This window comes from Ascidia mentula, chromosome 4 (assembly GCF_947561715.1).
Source record: "Ascidia mentula chromosome 4, kaAscMent1.1, whole genome shotgun sequence".
NCBI lineage: Eukaryota > Metazoa > Chordata > Ascidiacea > Phlebobranchia > Ascidiidae > Ascidia > Ascidia mentula.
In genome coordinates, this window is record NC_138569.1 from 1,070,122 (window position 1) to 1,092,402 (window position 22,281).

Below are 22,281 nucleotides of genomic sequence, written 5' to 3' on the forward strand. Positions count from 1 at the left end.
TGTACAGGAAAACTAGGAAATGGTCATACATACGTTTATGTGTTGTTTGCTAAGGCATATGGGATGATAGGTTGTGTAAAATGCTCATAATACACATGGTTCATGTACAGGGTGGATATGGGTGTTTAAACAATCGACTACTTTCACTTTCTCGGTGAGAGCCTTTTTTAGAATTCAGGATCACCGTATCAGTCACTGCACAATTGCGACAGAGTTATGTCTGCCACGTAGACAAATTTTTAGACCAAATCTGGAATATTAAGGCACTTTTTCTTCTGAAAAAAACTTTACGAAAAAATTCGCACTAAACACAACTTTTAAACTGAACTAGCAGAGCAAGAATAATTGTGAAACGTAGCTAATATATGTTTTTTTGTTGCACTAAAAGCTCTTTCAGGTGTCAATTTCGCCTTTAAATCATGTACAATGTCACGCCGATTTATAGTTATGTATCTCAGAACTGAAAATTCCAAATCTAAGAAAAAGTATGAACGGAAATATATATATTTATTTATTTTTTATTTTTTTTTTTTATTGAAAAAGGACGCTATAAGGCGTACAATTGAAGAAAAGGCTGAGCAAGAAGACAAAAAACAATGGTTAAACACAATGGCGAGAAATCAGCAAAAGAGAGTCAAGTTATTTGGGTATATGCTTCAAGCAGCGTAGGACCACTTTCTTCTGTAATAATTCGTTTCGCTACGGTATTTTTCACTGGCGATGTTTAGTTCTATAGATCTTGTTTTTTCAACATATTTACGAATTCTGTTATTGTTGGTTTCCTCTTACCGTATTTGCATCGATAAATCACAAATCTGGCACAAAGAAGAGCGCAATTTAAAAAGCATTCAAAAATATTGTTATTTTCATGTCTACCAAACAATAAAAGAAAAATACAAAGGTACACGAAGTTTAGCGCTTAGCCAACTGCATACATTTTCCCAGTAATGTGCTGCAATAGGGCAATTTACAAATAAATGTAAAACAGTTTCCTCGGCATTTTCGCAAAAGACACATGAACCTGATTCTATAAACTTCAGATCTTTTAACTTTTTATTGGTCACAATGGCCCTGAGATTTAGCTTAATTTGAAAACTTATTAATTTAGTTTCCACTGTAGCTTGCGGTATATTTTTATATATTTGCCTCCAAGGTACTCTGTCATTGACTAAGGATTCCCATACAGCTTGTGCTTTGGGTTGAATTAAATTGGCGGTTTGAAGCCACGAATACAAAGCCTTTGTGCTCTCGCAATGTGTCAAGATATTTTTTAAAACGTCTGTTAGGTTTTTATGTGAAGGCACTGGTCCATTGTCCCACTCCTCGGGCATGCATGCTATAAGCTTGAGAAACTTAGTGAAATCTGTTGTACTTAGGTCAAGACTAAATTTTGTAGTAAGTGCATCATATTTCAAATATTCCCCATTGTGGTCTAGTAGGTCGTTGTGGGCCATTACTCCCGCATCTATAAATGTTTCGAAATAGAAGGGTTTACTGCGTTTTTTTAATGCTTTGTTGAGCCAGAGAGGTCTGTTGCATGCGTGGTCGGGGTTTTTGCTCGGGATTGATTTCGCAATGTTTATGTTACAACGGAGGGTTCTCAATGGGATGATGCTCCTCAAGATTGTACTTGATGGGCCGACCGTCGCGTTTAAAAGTGTCTCCAATCTGTTTGGGTGTAAGAATGGAGTTTGAAGACCCGTTATATTTTTTGTTTCCTCGCAAAATAATTCCCTGAGCGCTTTAAATTTTAGAGCCAACATATAGTTCTCAATATGTATCATGCCCGCCCCACCGTTATCCAAACTTTTACACAGGTTCACTCTTTTAATTCGTTCCCAAGATGAGCCCCATATAAATTTAAATAAGGCTCGGTCGATTTTACAAATGCACTTTTTTGGGATGATCACTGGTAGGACGCACAGTTTATATGTCAATAGAGGTATAATGAGACTCTTAGCTATTGTTATTTTGCCGAGAAGGGTTAATCCTCTGGTCGCCCAAAGGTTCATTACTATGTTCGCTTTTTTTAGTGCCGGAGAAAAGTTTAGTTCGATAAGTTCCTCATCTTTGTATTTTCTAAGTGGTATTATAACCCCAAGGTACTTAATAGATTCCGAGGGCCATTGAAGACCATCCTTTTGAAATGGTTTGTGATGGTTTGAGCGATTTGGACCTATGAAAAAGGCACAGGACTTTTCCATATTTACTTTGCAACCCGTCATTTCGCCGAACTCCTCTAAAATTTGAAAGATTTTGGTGAAATCCGCATCAGAACCTTTAGTAAAAACGAGTGTATCATCCGCAAATAAGGATGTTTTGTATTCTTTGTCGTTTAGTCGTATGCCTTCAAAATCACCCTGTCTAAGCGCAGTTGCTATAGGCATTCGATGCAGAGCACGAATAACGTTGGGGAGAGTGGGTCTCCCTGTCTGACGCCACGTTCTATGTCAAAAGATTCTGAGAGAAAGTTGCTATTGGTGACTCTCGCAGAGGCATTTTGGTAAAAGCATTTAATGAGATTGACAAATCTGACTCCGAACCCGAACGCAGAGAGAGTTGCGTAGATAAATTCCCACCTTAAAGTGTCAAAGGCTTTATAAATATCTAAAGACAGTACTGCCCCAGGAACGCGGTAATGGTCCGTACTGTCAATCATGTCGAACAGCAACCGGATATTTGTTCCTATATAGCGGTGTGGAAGAAAGCCGTTTTGGTCGTTGGATACGATATCGTCGATAACACCGCGTATTCTTGTGTTAATCACTTTGGCGGCGATCTTATAGTCAACGTTTAGCAGGGTTATTGGGCGATAATTTTGGGCCTGTAAAAGGTCTTTCCCTGGTTTGGGAATTAGGGTGATGAGTCCTTCAGATTGGCTCGCGGACATTTTACCGGTTTCAACCGTAAACTTCCATGCATTTAGGTAGACCAGTTTGATATCATCCCAAAATGTCTTGTAAAATTCAACCGGGAAGCCATCCAAGCCTGGCGATTTGTTTTTTTGCATGGTTTTAATCACATTTAAAAATTCCGCTTCCGTTGTCTCCTCATTCAGTTTTTCCGCTTGTCCGCAAGTGATTTTTGGCAGCGCGAGCTTTTCTAGGTTACTTGTCAGCAGGGTGTTTGGAGTCGAACATGGAGGTTTCTCATACAAAGCCAGCTAGGTTATTCAGTATTAATTTATGGTCAGTGGATATAGTCCCGTTGATCAATAATCTAGAGATGTTTTTTTTGCGACATGTCGTTTTTCTAAGTTCAGGAAGTATTTTGTGTTTTTTTCTCCTTCTTCTGCCCAACGTACCCTACTCCGAATAATAGCACTTGTTGTTTGTCGCTCTAAAAGGGTGTCCAAGTTTCCTTTAGCTTTTGAAAGTGCTTCGACTCGCTTCTGTTTATCGTCCCCTTGAAGGTTGGTTATCTCAGTTTCCAGTGACGTAATTTGCTTCTCTAAGGCGTTATGTTTGACGGTTAATTTGCGCTTTAGTACGGCCGCAAATCGGATCGACTCACCCCGAATTACTGCTTTTAATGCGTCCCATCTGGTGTGGGGATTTGTGTCTGTTTCTGGGTTTTCAAGAATGAAGTTGTTGATGACTTTCCTGATTGTTGCCCTGTATTTTTCATCTTTTAAATGCATAGTATTTAGCTTCCAGTAGCCCCTTCCTTTCGGAGATGGGTTTATTGCAACATCTAAGGTTAGCACACTGTGATCTGACATAATTCCTGGGACAATGTCAACGTTTACTACGTCGCTAATTAAGCTGCGATCGACAAGAAAAAAGTCAATTCGTGATAGTGACAGTGGCGATTTCTGAGTGCGGGAGAATTTTTTTGTTGAGGGAAATTTAAATCGAAAAATGTCGGTAAGATTCGAGTGTTGCATGTAGTTTTGTAAGGCCTCCTTTGCTCGTTTGTTGGGGTGATGGGCGTTTCCGGTTTTATCAAGTCTTGGGTCAAATGCTAGGTTAAAATCCCCCCCCCCATTATAACTGGCGCACCAGAAAAGTTTGACAGTTCTGCGAATAGGTTGTGGAAATATTCTGGGGAGTCGTTGTTGGGTGCGTAAACATTAGCTAGGGTTATTGTTTTGGAGTTAATTTCTATTTCAGCCAAAATGAATCGGCCATCGCGATCGGATACGGTTTTTTTTAACGTATAAGAGAGACCTTTGTTGAACAGGATTCCTACTCCCCTGCTGCTCCTATTGCCATGTGACCAAATAGCTTCCCCGCCCCATTCTAGTTGCCATAATTTCGCGTTGTCAGGACTGGAATGGGTCTCTTGCAAAAAAGCAATGTGACACTTGCGACGCAAAAAGTTAAACACCGATTTTCGTTTAATAGTCTTGTTTAGGCCCCGAACATTAAAGGAAACAATATGGGACGCCATTATGACATTATTTAATATTTTTTCAGTCCAATCTCGATGTCCCACTCAAATTCCATGCCACACGGACAACGAAAGGGTTCGCCAGGGTTTATGAGCTGCGCAAATACTTTGCCACAGTCACAGTTAATTATTTTATGTTTACACACAGCATCACAACAATCAATGCTCATCGTTGACTTAGGGACGCGATTCATCGCGTTACATACACATATGATAGAGTACCTTTCGCATTGGATACATTCGAAGGTGCCCTCCTCCTTTCGGAATTCTGGTTGAAAGTCCTGACAACATGGCATAAGCCGCATTGTGCTTCGACATGTCGGACGGAAATATAAAATATCTCTTACGGTAAATACATTCTTAACGCTCTCTAGCGGATAAATAATATTCGCTAAAGTCACATTTTTACAAAGTGAGATACTAAAAAACCTAAGTTGGGAAATTTCGTAACAGCCGACCAACTGCACAAATAGGTTAGTTTGTTACAAGTAAACAGATAAAAAAACACGCATAGTTAGAAATTTTGTTTTCAAGGTCCTCTGCAATAATGACCTGTCGGCTGTTTGGCTTGTCTGTCGGTAAACGTTGCTGAGTCTTGTGACTTATATAGGGACCCAATATTTTCATGAAATGTTCCACCTCCTGAAAGAACAGTGGTCCAAAAGGCACTTCTTTAGCAACCAGCTTTGCACAGAATGTGTAGACGAGGAATGGATCTTTCATGAAACCACAAATGGCTTTTCCCTTAAACCATAGGTCGGGAACCTATAGCTGGCGAGCCAGATGTGGTTCTTTTGATGATGACATCTGGCTCGCAGATACATTTAAGTTGGAACTTTCAATAAAACTTTTTTTGTAATATTTCATAACGTAACAATCCATTTGTAACAATCAACCACAACAATCCGATAAAATTCGCATTAACTGTAAAGTGTTACCAAAGAGTAAACTCAGACATTTACCGTTTTTGTAAGGTTTTGCCTAAAATGCACACGTTAATTGCATTAAGTGTTGAAAATTTTATATGGTTCTCACAGAAATACAATTAAAAATATGTATAGCTTCCATGACTCCCTTAGCCAAAAAGGTGCCCGATCTCGGCTTTAAACGATTCATTTTTCTGTAAATTCATTCTGTAGACTGACCATGCACCAAGTAACTGATTTGATTCAAATTGACCCGATTCGAAATGTCCAAAATCTACTAAAACCCGAAAGACGCTAAAGTGCGCATTAGCAACAGCACATGAATATTTGCTCTGTCAATCATTAAATTAACCCTCATGCATCACTGGTTACTTTGTTACGTCATCCTTGTGACAGAGGGCAGAATACAAGGTAGGCATTTCCCTCCGACAAAATTTGTTTTCATAGAAATACAAATATGCGTCCTTCGTGTTTGAAACCCCTGGAAAACCAAGAAAACAGGTGGTGCGACTAACCTTTGCAATTTAAACTATTTTTTCCAGTGGGAAAAACTTGCAAAGTTCACAATATTTCTCCTGTGCCTAAATATGTTGAATCCCAGTAACTTACCGTCCTCCACGTTTACATTGTCCGACCGATAAGGGCATCAAATTTGATAAATATATTTAACGTTTATAGCTAGGCAGATTTAGCAGTTGGCTTGAAGCTATACCTCTATAGAGTTTCACTTCGCATATCTATTGACTTCAATTCAGGTGATTTTGATGACTTGGGTGAATGCTTTTATACCTGGAGTTATAATGTGAAGTCAAATGACGCGGTCGAACGTTTGAACAGACGCCTTTAAAGCAGCCCCAAGATCTTTATGACGATTTAGTTTAGTTATGCTTGGAATTCGTAACGCTGACTTTGATTGTTCTGCTTCTGAATTAATTTTTGGTCAACTCACAGATTGCCTTGTGAGTATTTTTAAAGTACAGCCATTAGATGGCATTAGTTCCGAATATGCGAAGCAGCTTTCTTCTTTCGCGAAAGACATCAGATTTCGACTGGAAGTTTGGTGCGCTATCGTGACTAACTCGAATATTTACTATTAGTTCTATGGTTGCAAGTCACTGAAAATATGACATACAATCTGCTTTTGTCTACACTTGCTGCATGTGTGTTGTGTATACATATCTGAAATGTCAGTGATATATGTATATGTGGCTTACGTAACGACTAATAAAGAATTCCGTAACTCGATGGGCAATTTTACTGTGTCGAGCACGCTGAAGGGTTTGAATGGTTTGTATCACCATGAACCATCATCAAGTCTGGCAAGAAAATCTTGGTCTCACATGATGTTGGCTGCGGGTCTCGTCACCGATGATCTGTTCTTTGACCTAAAAGCGGCCTGAGACCGAAAACCATGATCTTTGAGGCCACATGTTGTTATGCATGAGACCGCATTGCGATCTGCGTTAGACCGAACGTTTGAATCTGCCTATTTGTGGAACAGTCAATATACAGGGCGATATCAAAGACAAAGAAATACTTAAACAACAAAGAAATACTTGCAGCAATTACGCGACAAAGGAGACTCAGATGAAGTAGCGCAGGTTGAAAGACGTAACGCAAGCGAGATAACTAGCGGAGGCGACACAATACACGGGTGTAAATGTAAAAGAGTTCAAAGCATTTTCGAAAAAATAAGTTCAAACAAAATATTAAAAGGTATCGAATTATGACAAGCCGAATTCCCTACACAGCTTCCCCACCGGACAAGCGTTTTCCTAAAATTGATTCATGCGCGCGCAGTTATCAACGTCCTTTACATATGTAGTCGACCGTCGTGGCATGCCCTTTGCATTGCTTGACGTGCGTAGTAGGTGTAGATAACTACATGGTGGTGACGCCTTTCTTCACACAGGCCGTGAAGTAGGAATTGACGAGCATTGCCACGAACTATATCTTTGTTGCTTGGATTTTACGCCGCAGTTTCGGGGAAAACTTGTGTTAAATAAGCGTTGTCAATCGTCGTAAAAAAGTGCATTAAACACAACTTTCAAACTGAACTAGCAGAGTTCGTTTTTAAAAAACTAACAAGAATAATTGTGAAACCAAGTGAAACGTAACTAATACATGTTTTTTTGTGACACTAAAAGCCCTTTCAGTTGTCAATTTCGCCTTTAATCATGTACAGTACACGCCGATTTATAGTTCTGTATCTCAGAACTGAAAATTCCAAATCCAAGAAAAAGTATGAAAGGAAAAAATAAAACGGGTGAAGTATAACCGGAGAAGACAAAATGGCACCAAAGAGTAATCCGTCCACCAAGATTTAAAAAAAAAAAGAAGTCAAAGAGGTAATTCCAGGCTAGGTTAGCTATACGCACGTCGGTAAACAAGCTTGCCAAAATCATTAAAAACCATACATGGAATATATCAACAGCACAACTTTTGCCGTCTACAGCCCGTTGACCTTGGCTGTGCCAAAGCCAACTCGTCAATCCCCATTAAAAAGGATCTTATGTCCTGTAGGATAGCAAAAACAGGGGGCAACCAAAGCAACTTACGTGACCAATTTTTTGCCATTGCGTAGAAAATTGTTGGGGCAAACATTAAATTGCAAATTGGATATGGTTTTTGTGATTCATTTTCTCCCAAAACCAACTTGTATTTTTTGCAGCCTATTTAGCTAAAATATTGTCCGACCAGGGGGCGTTTTTTTGCAACTATCCTGCAACTAATTTTGACCTTACTACGTAGCCAAGAGGCGGGCCTAACATAAAAGCACAAATTAAGGTATACTTCTGTGATTCAATTTGAAACTACATCCCCTTGAACGTTTTGATGCTTTTTCAACTAACTTTTTTACAGCACCCAGCACCAAATGACTGACTGAGAAGAGCAAAAAATGCATTAAAACTGCACCAAACACGTTAAAAATCGCCATGACTACAGCACGTGACTCCCTGCTCATTCAACCCGACAATTGACCCCAAAGCATTACCGGTTGCCATGTGACGTAACTCTCAGTGATGGAGTGGTACAACAGCACGGGCATTCCCTGCGGGCAAAACTATTTTAATAGAAATACTGATATGCGGTCCACAACATTCGCGATGGTACTAAACATTTAGGGTCGCGTCGTTGTTTGGCGCTACTGAGTTGTCGAGTCAAGTCGGAAAGTCCGGATAACGTTACCAACCTTGTGGTACTGTATTTACTCGATTGTGAGCGCGACTCAAAGGTTTTTAACCTACCGTTTGTGCTGCTTATAATCGAAGGCTACTTATATTAATAAATGTCACGCTTATATTTTGTCTGCACCTCTGAGTTTCAATGAAATTCACGTTTAACTCGCTTTGCCGTACCAACACGTTTTATCAAACACAGTCATCAGCGTACCTGACAATTATTAAAGGACAGATTTGTTAAGAAATATTGTTGTAGCGCACCTAAATTTGCCTTTAGCAGTTACACGCGGCTTACATTCGAGGGCAGCTTACAATCGGGGGCTGCTTACAATCGAGTAAATACGTTAAATGTTCAGAGAATTGTAAGTCTATAATGTAGTTACAAATAGAGATTGGATGCACGTTTAGAAATGTCGCTGAGTTAGGGCACCAATAAAGGCACAGAAGCTCACTGAAATCTAGCGGCTACAAGTACATTATTGTTAATTAGAATTAACCTGTGACTTAGTTTAGTGCGGCAAAGAAGAATTTGTGATAAACACAGATAAGAATTTTGTTATTTAATTAATTTATACTTTCCACTTTAGATAGCGTTCTTTTTTGTTGTGTTTTGTGCTAGATGCATTGGTCGTTAGAGCCACGTGAATGCGTACGCAAACTCTCCGTTGAATGCATCAAGTACAAAAATAACAAAACAAGCAATATATCAACAGAATATTAAAAATGCATGTGTTAACTACTACTAAAAAAAACGCTAATTAGTTTTTTAGCAGCCAATGGCTTCACCTTTCACATTGTAGCTAACCTGAATATTGTTGTGTTCAGTGTACGCAACACCATGCGCAGTATTTAAGACTAAGTAAAAGAAGTCAGATGGTATATGATGCTCAGATTGCTTTGGAATTGCATTTGATAAAATATTTATTCAACGTCTTGGATTTTTGTGTTTTTGTTACAGCACTTGTAAAAAGATCAACTACAGTGTCATAAATTTATTTACACAGCTAAGAATGGATTCAAATTTAGCAATATTTTTGATAGTAACCTGTGCTTTTTCGCATTGCAAAATTGGTAAGTGCTTTGTAACCTAATGAAAACACTGTGTGAAACTATTTACTAATGGATACCGATGTTTTTATTGTGGTGTATTTATTTGGTGGCTAAATATTTGGTGGAATGGTAAGTTATATTTTACCAATAACAATGAATAACACCAGGCTTAATTATTTAGAAGAACACATGTTATTTGCCTGTCAATATGTATTTAGAATGTTAAACAGCCACCATTTGTTGCATTTTAAGGTAGCAGAAATGACATCGATATTTAAAATAAAAAGCAGGAAATGTTGTACAACACAAGTATACTGTAGGGGTAGCTTTTCAAAGTAGCTAAAATTTTTTAAATATTTTGTGACAAGATTTGTTTCACTGTAGCACAGCTGATCTCTGTCTTAAAGGTTGCAAAATTATTCTGCTAATAAATTTGAGTTTAGGGTTATTTTGTTGTTATCCATCCAAATCAAATCAGAAAAGTACATCGAAAAATATTCGTTAAAGTTGGGTGGTTGTATGGTGTACAGGTTAGGGGATTACTAGATATGAGGCTTACTGTTATATAATCACTAGTAAACTACATTAAGACACATATTTTATTTGTCTGTGTCCAGATTAGTAATTTTGCTCCTTTTTTCAGATGCACAACAAATCTTCGAATCCCATGGACTAACAAACAAAGGAAGGGTAGCTGTGAACTTTTCCCCAATCTTTAATACAACAATACCACAAGAAGTCTCATATTGTGGATGGAGCATCAATTCAATTCTTATAACATTTTTTGGTCCAACTGGATGTGCGTCTAATCTCCCATCTAATGTTCAATGCTCAAACAATCCTGGAGGTTACACCTCAACATATTTAGCAACTGCTCTAACTTCCAGCCCAGCAAACTACACTGTATCCCTTCAATGTTCACCTGCAAACAACAACACATTTATTTTATCAGCTGAATGTAAGATACTAGGTTATTATTATCATTGTGTTACTTATGTAAAATAGACCAGAGATATTTTACTCCATATGTGTTTGTTAGATTGTTCCAATGTGATTTCAAATGCTGGACCAAGCATAGTGGGAAAAAATCGAACTTATGGTGCAACAGCACAATTTAAATGCCAAACAGGACAGGAGTTGTTTTACAGTAACTCAACTCCAGGTATCAGTGACACAATATGTCAAAATGATGCAACATGGTTTGGTGCAGATGGATTGGAATGTTGGTCAGGTACTGTGTAAAAACCTGTTTATACATATATATATTGTCATAATCATAATAAAAATGCAGTATGCATGCATTATGTTATGTTACCAAGAAATATTTTTTTTGTTTTTACAGTGCTATATGTGCACAAGCACAATACTTTGCTTTGTTCAAATTTACAAATCAAGTAAGCATGTAACTTAATATACAGTTATGTAGCTGACAAAAATACAAATAAAACTGTTTTATACAGCAATAACATAACTGTTTAATTGCTTTTGTGCTAAATGTAAATTCTTGAGCTCCAAGTTTTGTAAGGGTATTGGTTACCATTTGCAACATATTTTTGCCATGTACAACAACAGAAGTACAATTACCTTCACTATTATAAAAAATATAAAATTTATTGTTTTGTTAAGTAAAATGATTTTATGCTTTGAAAACTGATTGCTACTGCTATAAGGCCTCTGTTAAAGAGTAATTGTTGATGAATAAACCATTGAAACAATGCATAATTGAAACAATGCATAATTGAAACAATGGCATAATTGGTAAATGTTTTGGTAAATATGTTTGGTTTAATATGCAATTGGCGATGGTGTTTTATAGCTAGAAATCTGTCAAGACTAAGTGACCTGATTTATTTCAGCTCCATTTCCAAGCCTTACTGGAAGTGTATCTGGACAAGCTGGTAGTTCAATAGACGTTAGTTGCACTTATAACCAGAGCGTTATACCTACCGGGAATCAATATGTTGCTGAAGTTAATGGAATAAAAACTCAAACAATACTCCTTGTAAGTTTAGAAATTGTTCTATGTGAAGTCAAAAAATTGAAGTTCTGTAGTTCTATAAATTGAAAAATATTACTGTAGGTACCATTTGTTAAGCAAAAAAATAATCCGCAATAAAAAATTTTCCCCCCACTTCATTCTTGACAAAAAATATATTAATTTGCAAACTCAAATTACATTCATTTGAATAGTGGCAAAACAAGCAACTTGGATTACACAAAAAAACATTTCTAGTTTAATTTTCTTAATTTTACTGTATTTTCCAAAGAATAATTTTAATGTGGGTTGCTTTTGTGTTGTTGACAAGGCTCACTGAATAGCAAGGGAAACATGTGGTTTTTTAGGTTTAACTTTATAAATTTGTAATATGGGATTCTGTTTAAGGGCTGGACATACAAACTTCAACTTACTCGTGAAATGAATGGGCAAATGATTCGATGTCAAGCTCTTACAAATTACACAAAGGTCAGACCTGACAGGGGATGGTCTCAACCAGCAATATTAAAAATATCTTGTGAGTAGAATTTTAATTGTTGTTTACTATTGCAGTGTGTAATTTCTTTTTGTATATTTGAACATGTTCATATAATTAATATACCAAGAACAGGAGATCATTTTTTTCATTTTAACTCACTGCACATGGTCCTAAAGGGTAAATTTAATGAAATCCAGTACTGCAGAAGTTTTACCGGTAAATATATTAATGCATGCATTTTTGATTATTTTATCTCTGAAAAATATCTTATCAATTGGTTGTTTTATTTGCCTCGAGCTAATGATATAACCAACAAATGGTTTCTTAAAACTGTGAAGCACTAAAAATTGAAGTCACTGTTTATGGACGTGTGCAAGTATTAAAATCATAACTTTCAATATTAAACGTATTTTTTCCTAATGTTGAATTGAAATTCACTTCACAGGGTCCTGATAATATAGCACTGAATTACACCATCAATATGTATATAATTTAAGGTAGTTAAAATGTAACTCTAAACAATGCTTTTAAAGCAGTACAGGCATAGGTTCGTGGATAACTGTAAATAAGTCTTTATCACATAAATTCCAAGTATCAACCTAATAAAAGCAACAAACCAAACTTTAGGTAAAGCACCTGCCCATCAGACACTAAACTGAATAATATTGCAATGACAAAGCCAGAAAAAGTATAAACAGCCCAGGGGGGTATTTCAGCAACTAAATTTGATGCCATTGCATAGAGAAGAGTTGGAACTTTTTTCGAGGAGCTAAATTTTATCAAAATTTGTAGATATGGGATGGATCTTTCATAAAATCAGGAAAGATCGGCCACTTAAACGATTCATTTTTCCACAGATACAACCTGAATTTTGTGCTCCAATTTCACCACAATTTTTAGCATCACCCATCACCAAGTAAATTCTTGATTGAAATGGCCCAAAACCCTACAAAAACTGCCCCAAACAACCTAAAATTTACCATGACAACAGCACATGCATGTGCACTCATTCGACCATAAAATTGACCCCTATGCATCACATCTTTGCTCTGTGACGTACCCTTTCCATTGTGACAAAGGCCCACACAGTGGGCATTACCAACAACCGAAACTTAATTTTATAGAAATACTAATATGCGTCCTTCAGTAGTTTATATTCTGCTTATTTTGTTGCCTGCCCTAAGAGGCTGTTAACTGTCTGTGGTAATTTTCTGCTAATATTTATTAACCATAGAAGGGTTTGCATGTTATAATTTTAGCAAACAAAAAACAACCTAAATTGTCGTTAGTTGTGCGAAGTGTTGAAATCATCTATCACAACGATTACACACCTAAAAATCCTTAAAATATGAGATTAATGTCTTTATATGTTAATTACATTCAGATCCACCTACAATTTTCAACATCAATGTGCAGGGCTTATTTCAGCAAACTGAAAACCAGTATATTATTCTGCAAAACACTAGTCTGAGATTAAATTGCACTGTTGTTTCAAATCCCCGATCCCAATGTGTTTGGTCTTATGATAACTTGAATGAACGCAACAAATCATGCAGCATAGAGAGAAAATTTATTGATTCAAGAAATGCAACTTGTGAAGCCACTAATGGCATTGGTACATCTGCCAACACAACCATTTCAATTGTGTCAGTTCCAACGATAAGTAAGTTATTGATTTTTCACTTCACACTTTCTTTCTTCACTCAATAATTGATATTCAGGACAACCAAAGATAACGGTGAATGATCAGGCAGTTGATAGCAATGCAACAAAGCTTCTTAGTCAAAGTGATGCTGCGATTATTAATTGTACTGTCAACTACCAGAGTTATCTTGGTACAACTTTTAAGTGGACAAAAGATGGGATTGGTGTTAAGATAGATGTATATGGTGATAGCATTTTGTTGAAAAATATTACACCAAATGACACTGGTACATATGTATGCAAGTCTTCTGATGTGTTTGGGAGTTTCCAAACAAGGATTAACATTGATGTTCAGTGTAAGTTTGCACCATGGAAAGTTTGCATGTGGTGATAATTTGAAATAGTTTGTCCATTCAGATCTGCATGTTTTCAGAGTGATGTTTGGCATGTTGTGTGAATAATTTGTTTTGGAAGCTATTGCAAAATGTATCATTGACTACAAATCTTAATTGATCCAAATTTGTTTTGTTAAGATTGACTTTACCTTGAAGTGCGTCATTCGATTACCTTACTTGTGGTTTTGTATGGTATCTGGTTGCGAAAAATGTAATTATCATTAATTTTGTTTATTTTAAATATCTTGCTTAACTTGTTAATAACTTTGTGTTCAGTGAAGGGATGTCTGTTGGCTGCAGCAATTCTATTCCAAAATTGCAACCTACTTCTCTATTCCGATCTTAAACTTCCACATTTATTTATAGAATTGTTCTTTTGTAAAACATACTTTTAGTTGTTTCTTTCTATTTCTCTTTTATATCTCTTACATTTGCCACCTTTCACACCCCCCAGTGTAAAAGAGCTGCAGACAGGGTGTACACACTGATAAGTGTAGGTGTAGCTGTTAACTGTGTCACTGCACTAGCTTTCACACTAGCAGGCTCATAGATATCCACTTTTACACTAGTAGACACACCCAACGGATTGACATTGACCAAAATGTACCACAAAGTGCATACACTATACAGGTTGAAACAGTATGTACACCCTTTCTGTAGCTCTCAATGATTATTATGGCTCTTTTTCCAGTGTAAGAATTACTAGGATTTTAGCTTGCTAATAAAATGTAATTACAAGTGGGAGAAATGTTTCCACCTCGTGTATCACAGCTTATGTGTACAAAGCCTTTGGGAAGTTTCACAACACTCGTAGCATTGCCACTGATTGTCTATTAGGATTTTTCCTCTGTTCATGATTATTTTAATTAGCAGAAATCTGAAAACATAAAATAACATACCAGGATATCACGACCTAATATGTATGACTTTAAAGATTTATTTTTCAATACTTGCTCCATCATCAGAAAAAGATAGAAATTCTATTTGGTACAGGTTGCTGAAATTTTTCCTAATATACAATTTGTATTAATGTGCATCAAAGCCAATGAATGATTGAGCACTTAGCATAGTGCTGTTGTTTACAAGTTAACATTTTTCATCATGTACGAATTTATAATTGTTCTGCACTATTTAAACAATAATGGTATATGTTTTGCAATTGTTCTAATGTTGGCTTTACAAGTTAATTTAATTTCATAGACCAACCATACACTGTTGGCAATGTGAACTGCCAACCAAACAAACCATGTAATGTTGCTGTGTATTCAAATCCTCCACCTTCTGCCTCTGTTTTAATATCACCAGGTTTGTAATTCCTGAATGCATGTTAAGATTAAAACATGTTGTTTTTATGAAATTATTTGTTTCAGGAGGTGGGAATAAAAATCTTACATGGATGTCATATAATCAACAGGGGTTCTCATATCAAATTAATGTAAATTTAATTGTTCTTGATATGAAAGTTATCATGAAAAAATATTAACCGAACGCAACATTTGTTAAATGCAAATCAAATTTTTTGTCAATAAAAATTTAGTTTGCCTAAAGTAGATTTTATGTTAAATTTAAATTAACAAAAGACGTTGTATACTTGTCATTGCACCCTTGTTGTGTGAAAAAATTGTTTGGTAGCTGCACAAATGATGTTTGAAAACTTTAATTAGAATAAGCACTTGGGTCACCTACATATATCTGGGTATGAAGTTTGTAATTTAATGATATCATAACGCATTATCCCAGTGCATTAACATTTAGATCCACCTCTTTTTCATATAGATTGTGACTCTAAAATTTCTGGTTATAACATCCAATAAAACACCAATCAAGTCATGTCCGATATCCAATAGCTTAAACTTTATGATTTAAAACTGTTAAATTTACTAAAAAAATTAATACTTTATTATCATAAAAACAGATTTTTGACATAGTTTTGGCCTAAAGAATATATTTTCATTGCACCACACACAGGTGCTGCGCATATGTCTATTCCTATAGGACACTAACACTTAATTGGTCAGTCAACTTAAAATATTAAATTGCTCTTTTAAACCACACAATAACAATATAAGTTGTGTCAATTGCTGTTTGATTTATGCTGTAGGAGCCTGCAGGAACCTACACTTTGCAAGTTACAAATGCAATTGGAACAAGCTCGATCACAATAACAGTATCTGCAATCACTACCAGCCAACTGGGAATGATTATTGGAATATCTGTAGCAGCCTTTGTTGTGATTCTTGCCATAATACTTGCAGTATTTTGTTTCACAAGATCAACAGGTAAATGTGAAATTGTAACATATTTCATGATGTTGGGTTGTTAACCCAAAGTTTTGTTTTATATTACTGTTGGTAACTTGCAGGTAACAAAATGAAAGGAACACCCTCAAAGGTTTTAAAGGAAGCACCTGCTTATTTAGACACGCATGTGTATGAAAACAAACCTCCACAACCTAATACACCCACATATGAAAACACACTTGAGTATCAGAACATGGTAACTTATCAAAACACAACTGGAAACCAAAGTGCATCAGCATATGAAACATTTGGTCCCAGTTAAAAGCACTTTAACTACTGATTTTAGAAACAATGCAAATGTACTGACCACTACTGTGTATTTGAAACATGTATTTGGTTTAAGTTGATTTAAACTTCAGGTTAGTCAACATTGTGAGAAGAAATATTACAGTGCACTGTTTATGTAAAAGTATTTTGTATTGCATACGATCATCCATCATTTCGAGACAGAATGCGAATGTATTTTATTTGTTTAAATTTATTTAAACTTAAGGTTGGCCAACAGTATGATAACTTTCCTGGTATAACGATTGGTACAAGTTATTACAGTGCGGTGTTCTTGTAAAACAACTGCAACTTTTAGTTTCTCATTGATTTTGAAGCCGATTCTACAACGTAAAGTCGCCCAGTGAAAATACCTGATAAGTTCAACCAATCAAGTACGGCTCAATTTACTTCCTTGTATTGCTGGGGTTAATGTTTTACCAGACTTTAGAGAATACCTTCCGTTTGTTTGCCAGGGTATCGGGTGTTACAGGAAGATTGACTTCAAATGACTTTGTGTTTAACTTCCCTGTGTAAATTTAGAATGTTGTAGGAACTGTGACCACTGTTTGTTCTCTATTCGTGTTTCATAACGTTTTCACTTAATGTCCATCACTGTGTGTTTTTAATATTTGAATAAATGAATGAGATCTTCGCTGCGTTGAGTTTCTATTGCAAGGATTTTTCTATCGCCAACCTATAGTAAGCAATAGGAGAATAGGCGGTAATTAAGTGATTCATTACAAAGAGGCATTTAAACCTTTTTTGGACGATTTGAACTTTGTATGTAAAAATGTTCTGCCGTTTACACTCCATAAATTGGTTGATTTGGCGGCTTTGGCTTTAATTTCTGCGAAATTGTGCATCACTTACTTTTGTGATCAAACTAAGGTGATCAATATATTGTAGAGTTTTTTACGTAAAACAACATGTTCGGTGACGAATACGCGGAAGGCGGTTTACAGGCAAGACTCCTTTCCTTTACAGAACTTCCGTGTTGGCAGGAAAGCTAATATGCGAATTGTGTGTTTTGCTCTCTTCTCTATCTACCACCTTCTTTACTTACGAATAACCGATGTAATAAGTTTAACGAGAACACTGAACAAGACCTAAGGAAGTTGCACAAACATAGTTTTTTGAATGTTTTGTGATGAAATTCATCCGACCGCATTATGAAATAAATGGCCTTACTTTTGGGACAAGACACAATATAGCGTGAAAATACTTTCTGTTTGTAAGAAAACAAGTCGTGTCTTCAACCATAAATATCTTAGTTGTCGTTTTATAAATTCCTACATGTGATTTAAGGACAGTGATCACTAAGCTGAGTTTGAATCATTGTTATAACGCAGCTTTTCATTGCGTCGCACTGATGTAACTAATACTTTGTCACCGGATAGTTCGATAGGTTACTGTGCTATGGTGAACCCAAGATATGTCTCGATGTTAAAGCCAACCAGGAAGTAATTATATAAAGTTACAAGGAGTGCATGGGTGCCACGGCTTTATCTTATTGCACAATAAGTTCAGAAATATGGAGCGCATACATTTTCACTGAAGTTTGTTGATAAATAATTTTTGTCCGAAAAACAAAACTTCGCAGCTCACACCTAAACAGATGCGAATTTCATCATTCAAGTTAGTGATCCTGAGAAAAAAATATACTTTTAATCAGTAGCTTGACGTCATAATATCACATATACAGAATACTTACAGAAAAAGGTCGTACATAACCTTTAGTGTTATTTGCAATGATGTAAGGGATGAGGTGTTGTGTGCAATGGTAGTGCAAACAAACCCTCGAAATATCGTGTTTGCGTAGTAGGGTGGATATGTGTGTTTAAACGTTCGTCTACTTTCACTTTCTTTGTTAGGATTATTAGGCTTTAGGGTTATCATATTTGTCACCGCACAATTGCGACAGAGTTATATCAGTCACGTAGACAAATTTCTAGTCCCAAATCTTAAACATCTGGACACTTTTTCCCATTAGAACCGTTTTTCCCCCAGAATTAAACCAGGAGAATACATTTGTGACTTGCTTCTTGCCATTTTGAATCAGACGAAAATCCCCCCAAAAAATAAATCGTGTTATCATATGCAAACCTTACGTTTATTGATCGTTTTGTATCTCAGAGCCGAAAATTCTAAACCCAAAAATAGCTTGCTTGAAAGCTGACCATGACGGTCTCCTGAACTAAATACAATCTTTATCACCCTCTTGCGGAGAAAAAGATATCTGGCCCAAATACACGCACCCTTAAAAATATATGAAATTTCTCAATTGTATAGAACGTAAATTCCTCTTCGTGGCTGTTGTCAGGATTTATATACGTTTTAGAAGTATATTTTGGCACTAAGCAAAGTGGTGTAGGATATTCCAATGGCAAACACGACTTTTACATAACACAAAATCACATCAGAGACCTGTACGCTATAAATAAAGCAATCATTTTTAGTGATGTTGTTTTCAACAAATTGTTGTTTCCCTTCTCAAAAAAAACTAGGTCTTGACAAAATAAATTCAGTTTAGGGACTTTACCTAAAACATTTTGGCGATAGAGGGCGATAGAATTATACAAGAAACCTTAAATGAGATTCGTTACCAAGCCAGGAAAAACTGTGTTCGGTTGTGGTAAACAATCCGGCGGTCTATTGATCATCAAAACTTTCAGCTGATATGTCAGGCCATAAAGTTGAACAGCGAAGCAATCTTTTGAATGAAGATTGTTGTCGTCAAACTGTATTATCTTTTTCCACTTGTTTTTTTGTTATGTACGTGTGTAAGAGTGTATCATGTGAATGAGGTTAGCGCATAATAAGCTTTTCCTATTGCTTTACCCGACTTCCTGATCGTTTGTGTTACGGCCGTGTATGCGAACAACTCTCAAATACTTACAAATATTTCGTGTGTGTACTAGGCTAATGCGTTGAAAGATGTGCATTCACTGATAAGTTGTTCTCAACTCTAGGATTCGGTCAATTTGTCGAAAACTAACCTCGTCAGCCAACTCACAAACTAGATCGAAAGTAAACGAATTTTTTGCAAAGTTGTCGTGCGAGAAAGAAAACGTGCAGAAATAAAAGTATTCTTTACAGTTTAAGACCATATTCAATTTGGCTCATTTACATATTATTGAACTTTGTTCTGGTGATGCATCTACACGCATGGTTGGTTGACGCGTTTAGATTTGAATAGGAAATAAGGAAGGGTATAAACATCACACGCTGTCCTGATCACATTGCGAGCGACTTATTCCTTACACAACGCAGACAAAAATCTTAACCAAGTTTTTGATAATTAAGTTCGCTTGCGTAGCTGAAATGGTTTGTTGCAACGTCAGTCTCGTAGTATGATATGCCAACAGGTACTTGTTGGTTTCGTCGTCCACCGAACAAAATTACACAGCTACATAAGTAGACTAGAAACGTTGTTCGTTTTTCCTGTAGTAAGTGCAGGCTACTTTGGCAATAATGCTAGTTGTCATTCGACATAATTAAAAACAATATATTTTGATTGTATAGTTGCTGTACTTTACGATGTACGCCTGTACTAGAGCGCCGAACGTAATTTCTTGTTTTGAATGTAGTTACGTTATGCTACGTGTAAAATTTATACCTGCTGTGAGGGAGTCGGAAAATGCGCCGTCAGTTCGACGGGTTTCGCGGTTCACAAGCGTGACGACTGAGTTCCATTGTTTGCAATTTGCGTTAAATTGACGCTCCATTGAATCTCTGTTGCGCTTTGTTGACATCACACACAATATAACAATAAAACAGGTGTCACGGTCGTGGGTCGTTTAACATTTTTGTGCAGCTTCAGGTTCCAGGGTAGCTGAGATATTTGTTGTGTAAAAGATTTTGTTTTACCATGATCGTGAAACTATTACTTCAAGTTGCATTTGTTCTCTTATCTGGATGCTTCAGTAAAGGTTAGTAAATGTTTGTCAATACTGCACTTTTTAGCTGTTTGCAACTTATAGAAGATTATCAGATAAACCAACATGTTACAATTGGCATCCAGGATATTTTAAAGGTGGCGAGGTTTCAAAGTTTTTGGGGAAAATATAATAAACCTCCCCCCCAAATCTTACACTTGGTGACCCCGACGTGATCCAAGTGTAAGATTTGAGGGGCAATGTTTACTAGTTGACTGCGTGTTCACTGCGACTGACATTTCCTGACTCCACTTCAGTAACAAACGAAACTTGGGTTAGTTTGTTTTATTCAGTTGACACCAAGATACGAACGAATATGTGCAGAATAGGGCGATTCCACACAACATGGCAAGCCCAAATGTAAAATGATTCTCACCACAAAAAAACACAGAATATATACACAATCAAGTATGCAATCGCGTGAGCCCACGACTCTTGTCATTTTGTCATTACGGTCAATTCTCATATACTTGTCTCAGACAGTTCCAAGAACTGTGGTATTTACCTGGGCGGTTAAGACTGCAAGTCATTACATCATAGCATAAACGTTACAGTGCAAACAAACCCTCGTAATATCCTGTTCGCGTACTAGGGTGGATATGTGTGTTCAAACAATCGTCAACTTTCACTTTCTTTGTTAGGATTATTAGACTTTAGGGTTATCATATTTGTCACCGCACAATTGCGACAGAGTTATATCAGGCACGTAGACAAATTTGTAGTCCCAAATCTTAAACATCTGAACACTTTTTCCCATTAAGACTGTTTTTCCCCAGAATTAAACCAGGAGATTACATTTGTGACTTGCTTCTTACTGTTTTGAATCAGACGAAAAAAAAACCAAAAAATAAAATCTTGTGATCATATGCATACCTTACGTTCATTGATCGTTTTGTTTCTCAGAGCAAAAAACTCTAAACCCAAAAATAGCTTGCTTGAAAGCTGAACATGAAGTGACTCCTGAACTAAATACAATCTTTATCGCTCTCTTGCGGAGAACAAGATATCTGGCCCGTGTAAAATACACGCACCCCTCAATATATTTGAAACCACTGGTTTCTCAATTGTATAGAGCGTAAAGTCTTATTCGTGGCTGTTGGCAGGATTTATATATGTTTTACAGTATATTTTGGCACTAAGTAAAGTGGTGCAGGATATTCGAATTGGAAACACGGCTTTTGAATAAAACAAAATCACATCAGAGACCTGTACGCTACAAATAAAGCAATCATTTTTGAGTGATGATGTTTTCAACAAATTGTTGTTTCCCTTCTCAAAAAAAAGTGGCCGTGACAAAATAAATTTAATTTAGGGACTTTCCCAATTACACTCTGGTGATAGCGCTAAAATTATACATAAAAGCTTTAAATGGGATTCGTTACCAGGCCAGGATAAACTGTGTTCAAATTCGTTTTTAAAAATCAATCCGGAGGTCTATTGATCACCAAAACTTTCAGCTCACATGTCAATCCATGAAGTTCTTTTGAATGAAGATTGTTGTCGTCAAAGTGTACTTCTTTACCCTTTCAAAAATCTCGCATTCGTTCGCGCAGTGTTTTACAATTTCATCCCGGTTTCGCTCCCAAGTTGATTTAAGTGACCGGATCTTGTTTCGAATATAAAGTTTATTATGTTTTCCTTGATATATTGAACAGTAAAGCGTGTGCCAGTCATCGTTATTATTTGGGTCAAAAGTGTGAAATTGTTTTAAAGCGT

General features: G+C 36.5%; 1 protein-coding gene and 1 long non-coding RNA gene across 2 annotated transcripts in view; both read left to right on the forward strand.

Moving 5' to 3' along the window:
* Positions 1 to 22,281, forward strand: part of LOC145899860 (uncharacterized) — a 111,092-nt gene that overhangs the window by 22,271 nt on the left and 66,540 nt on the right. The window contains exon 8 of the mRNA XM_082988786.1: positions 15,264 to 15,368. Within this exon, the coding sequence (XP_082844912.1) occupies positions 15,264 to 15,368 (105 nt within the window). The remainder of the gene's footprint in view (positions 1 to 15,263; positions 15,369 to 22,281) is intronic.
* LOC145899306 (uncharacterized) lies at positions 10,075 to 11,536 on the forward strand. Its single transcript, XR_014402481.1, has 3 exons — positions 10,075 to 10,508; positions 10,590 to 10,781; positions 11,407 to 11,536. It is a non-coding gene; the product is annotated as an uncharacterized LOC145899306 (long non-coding RNA).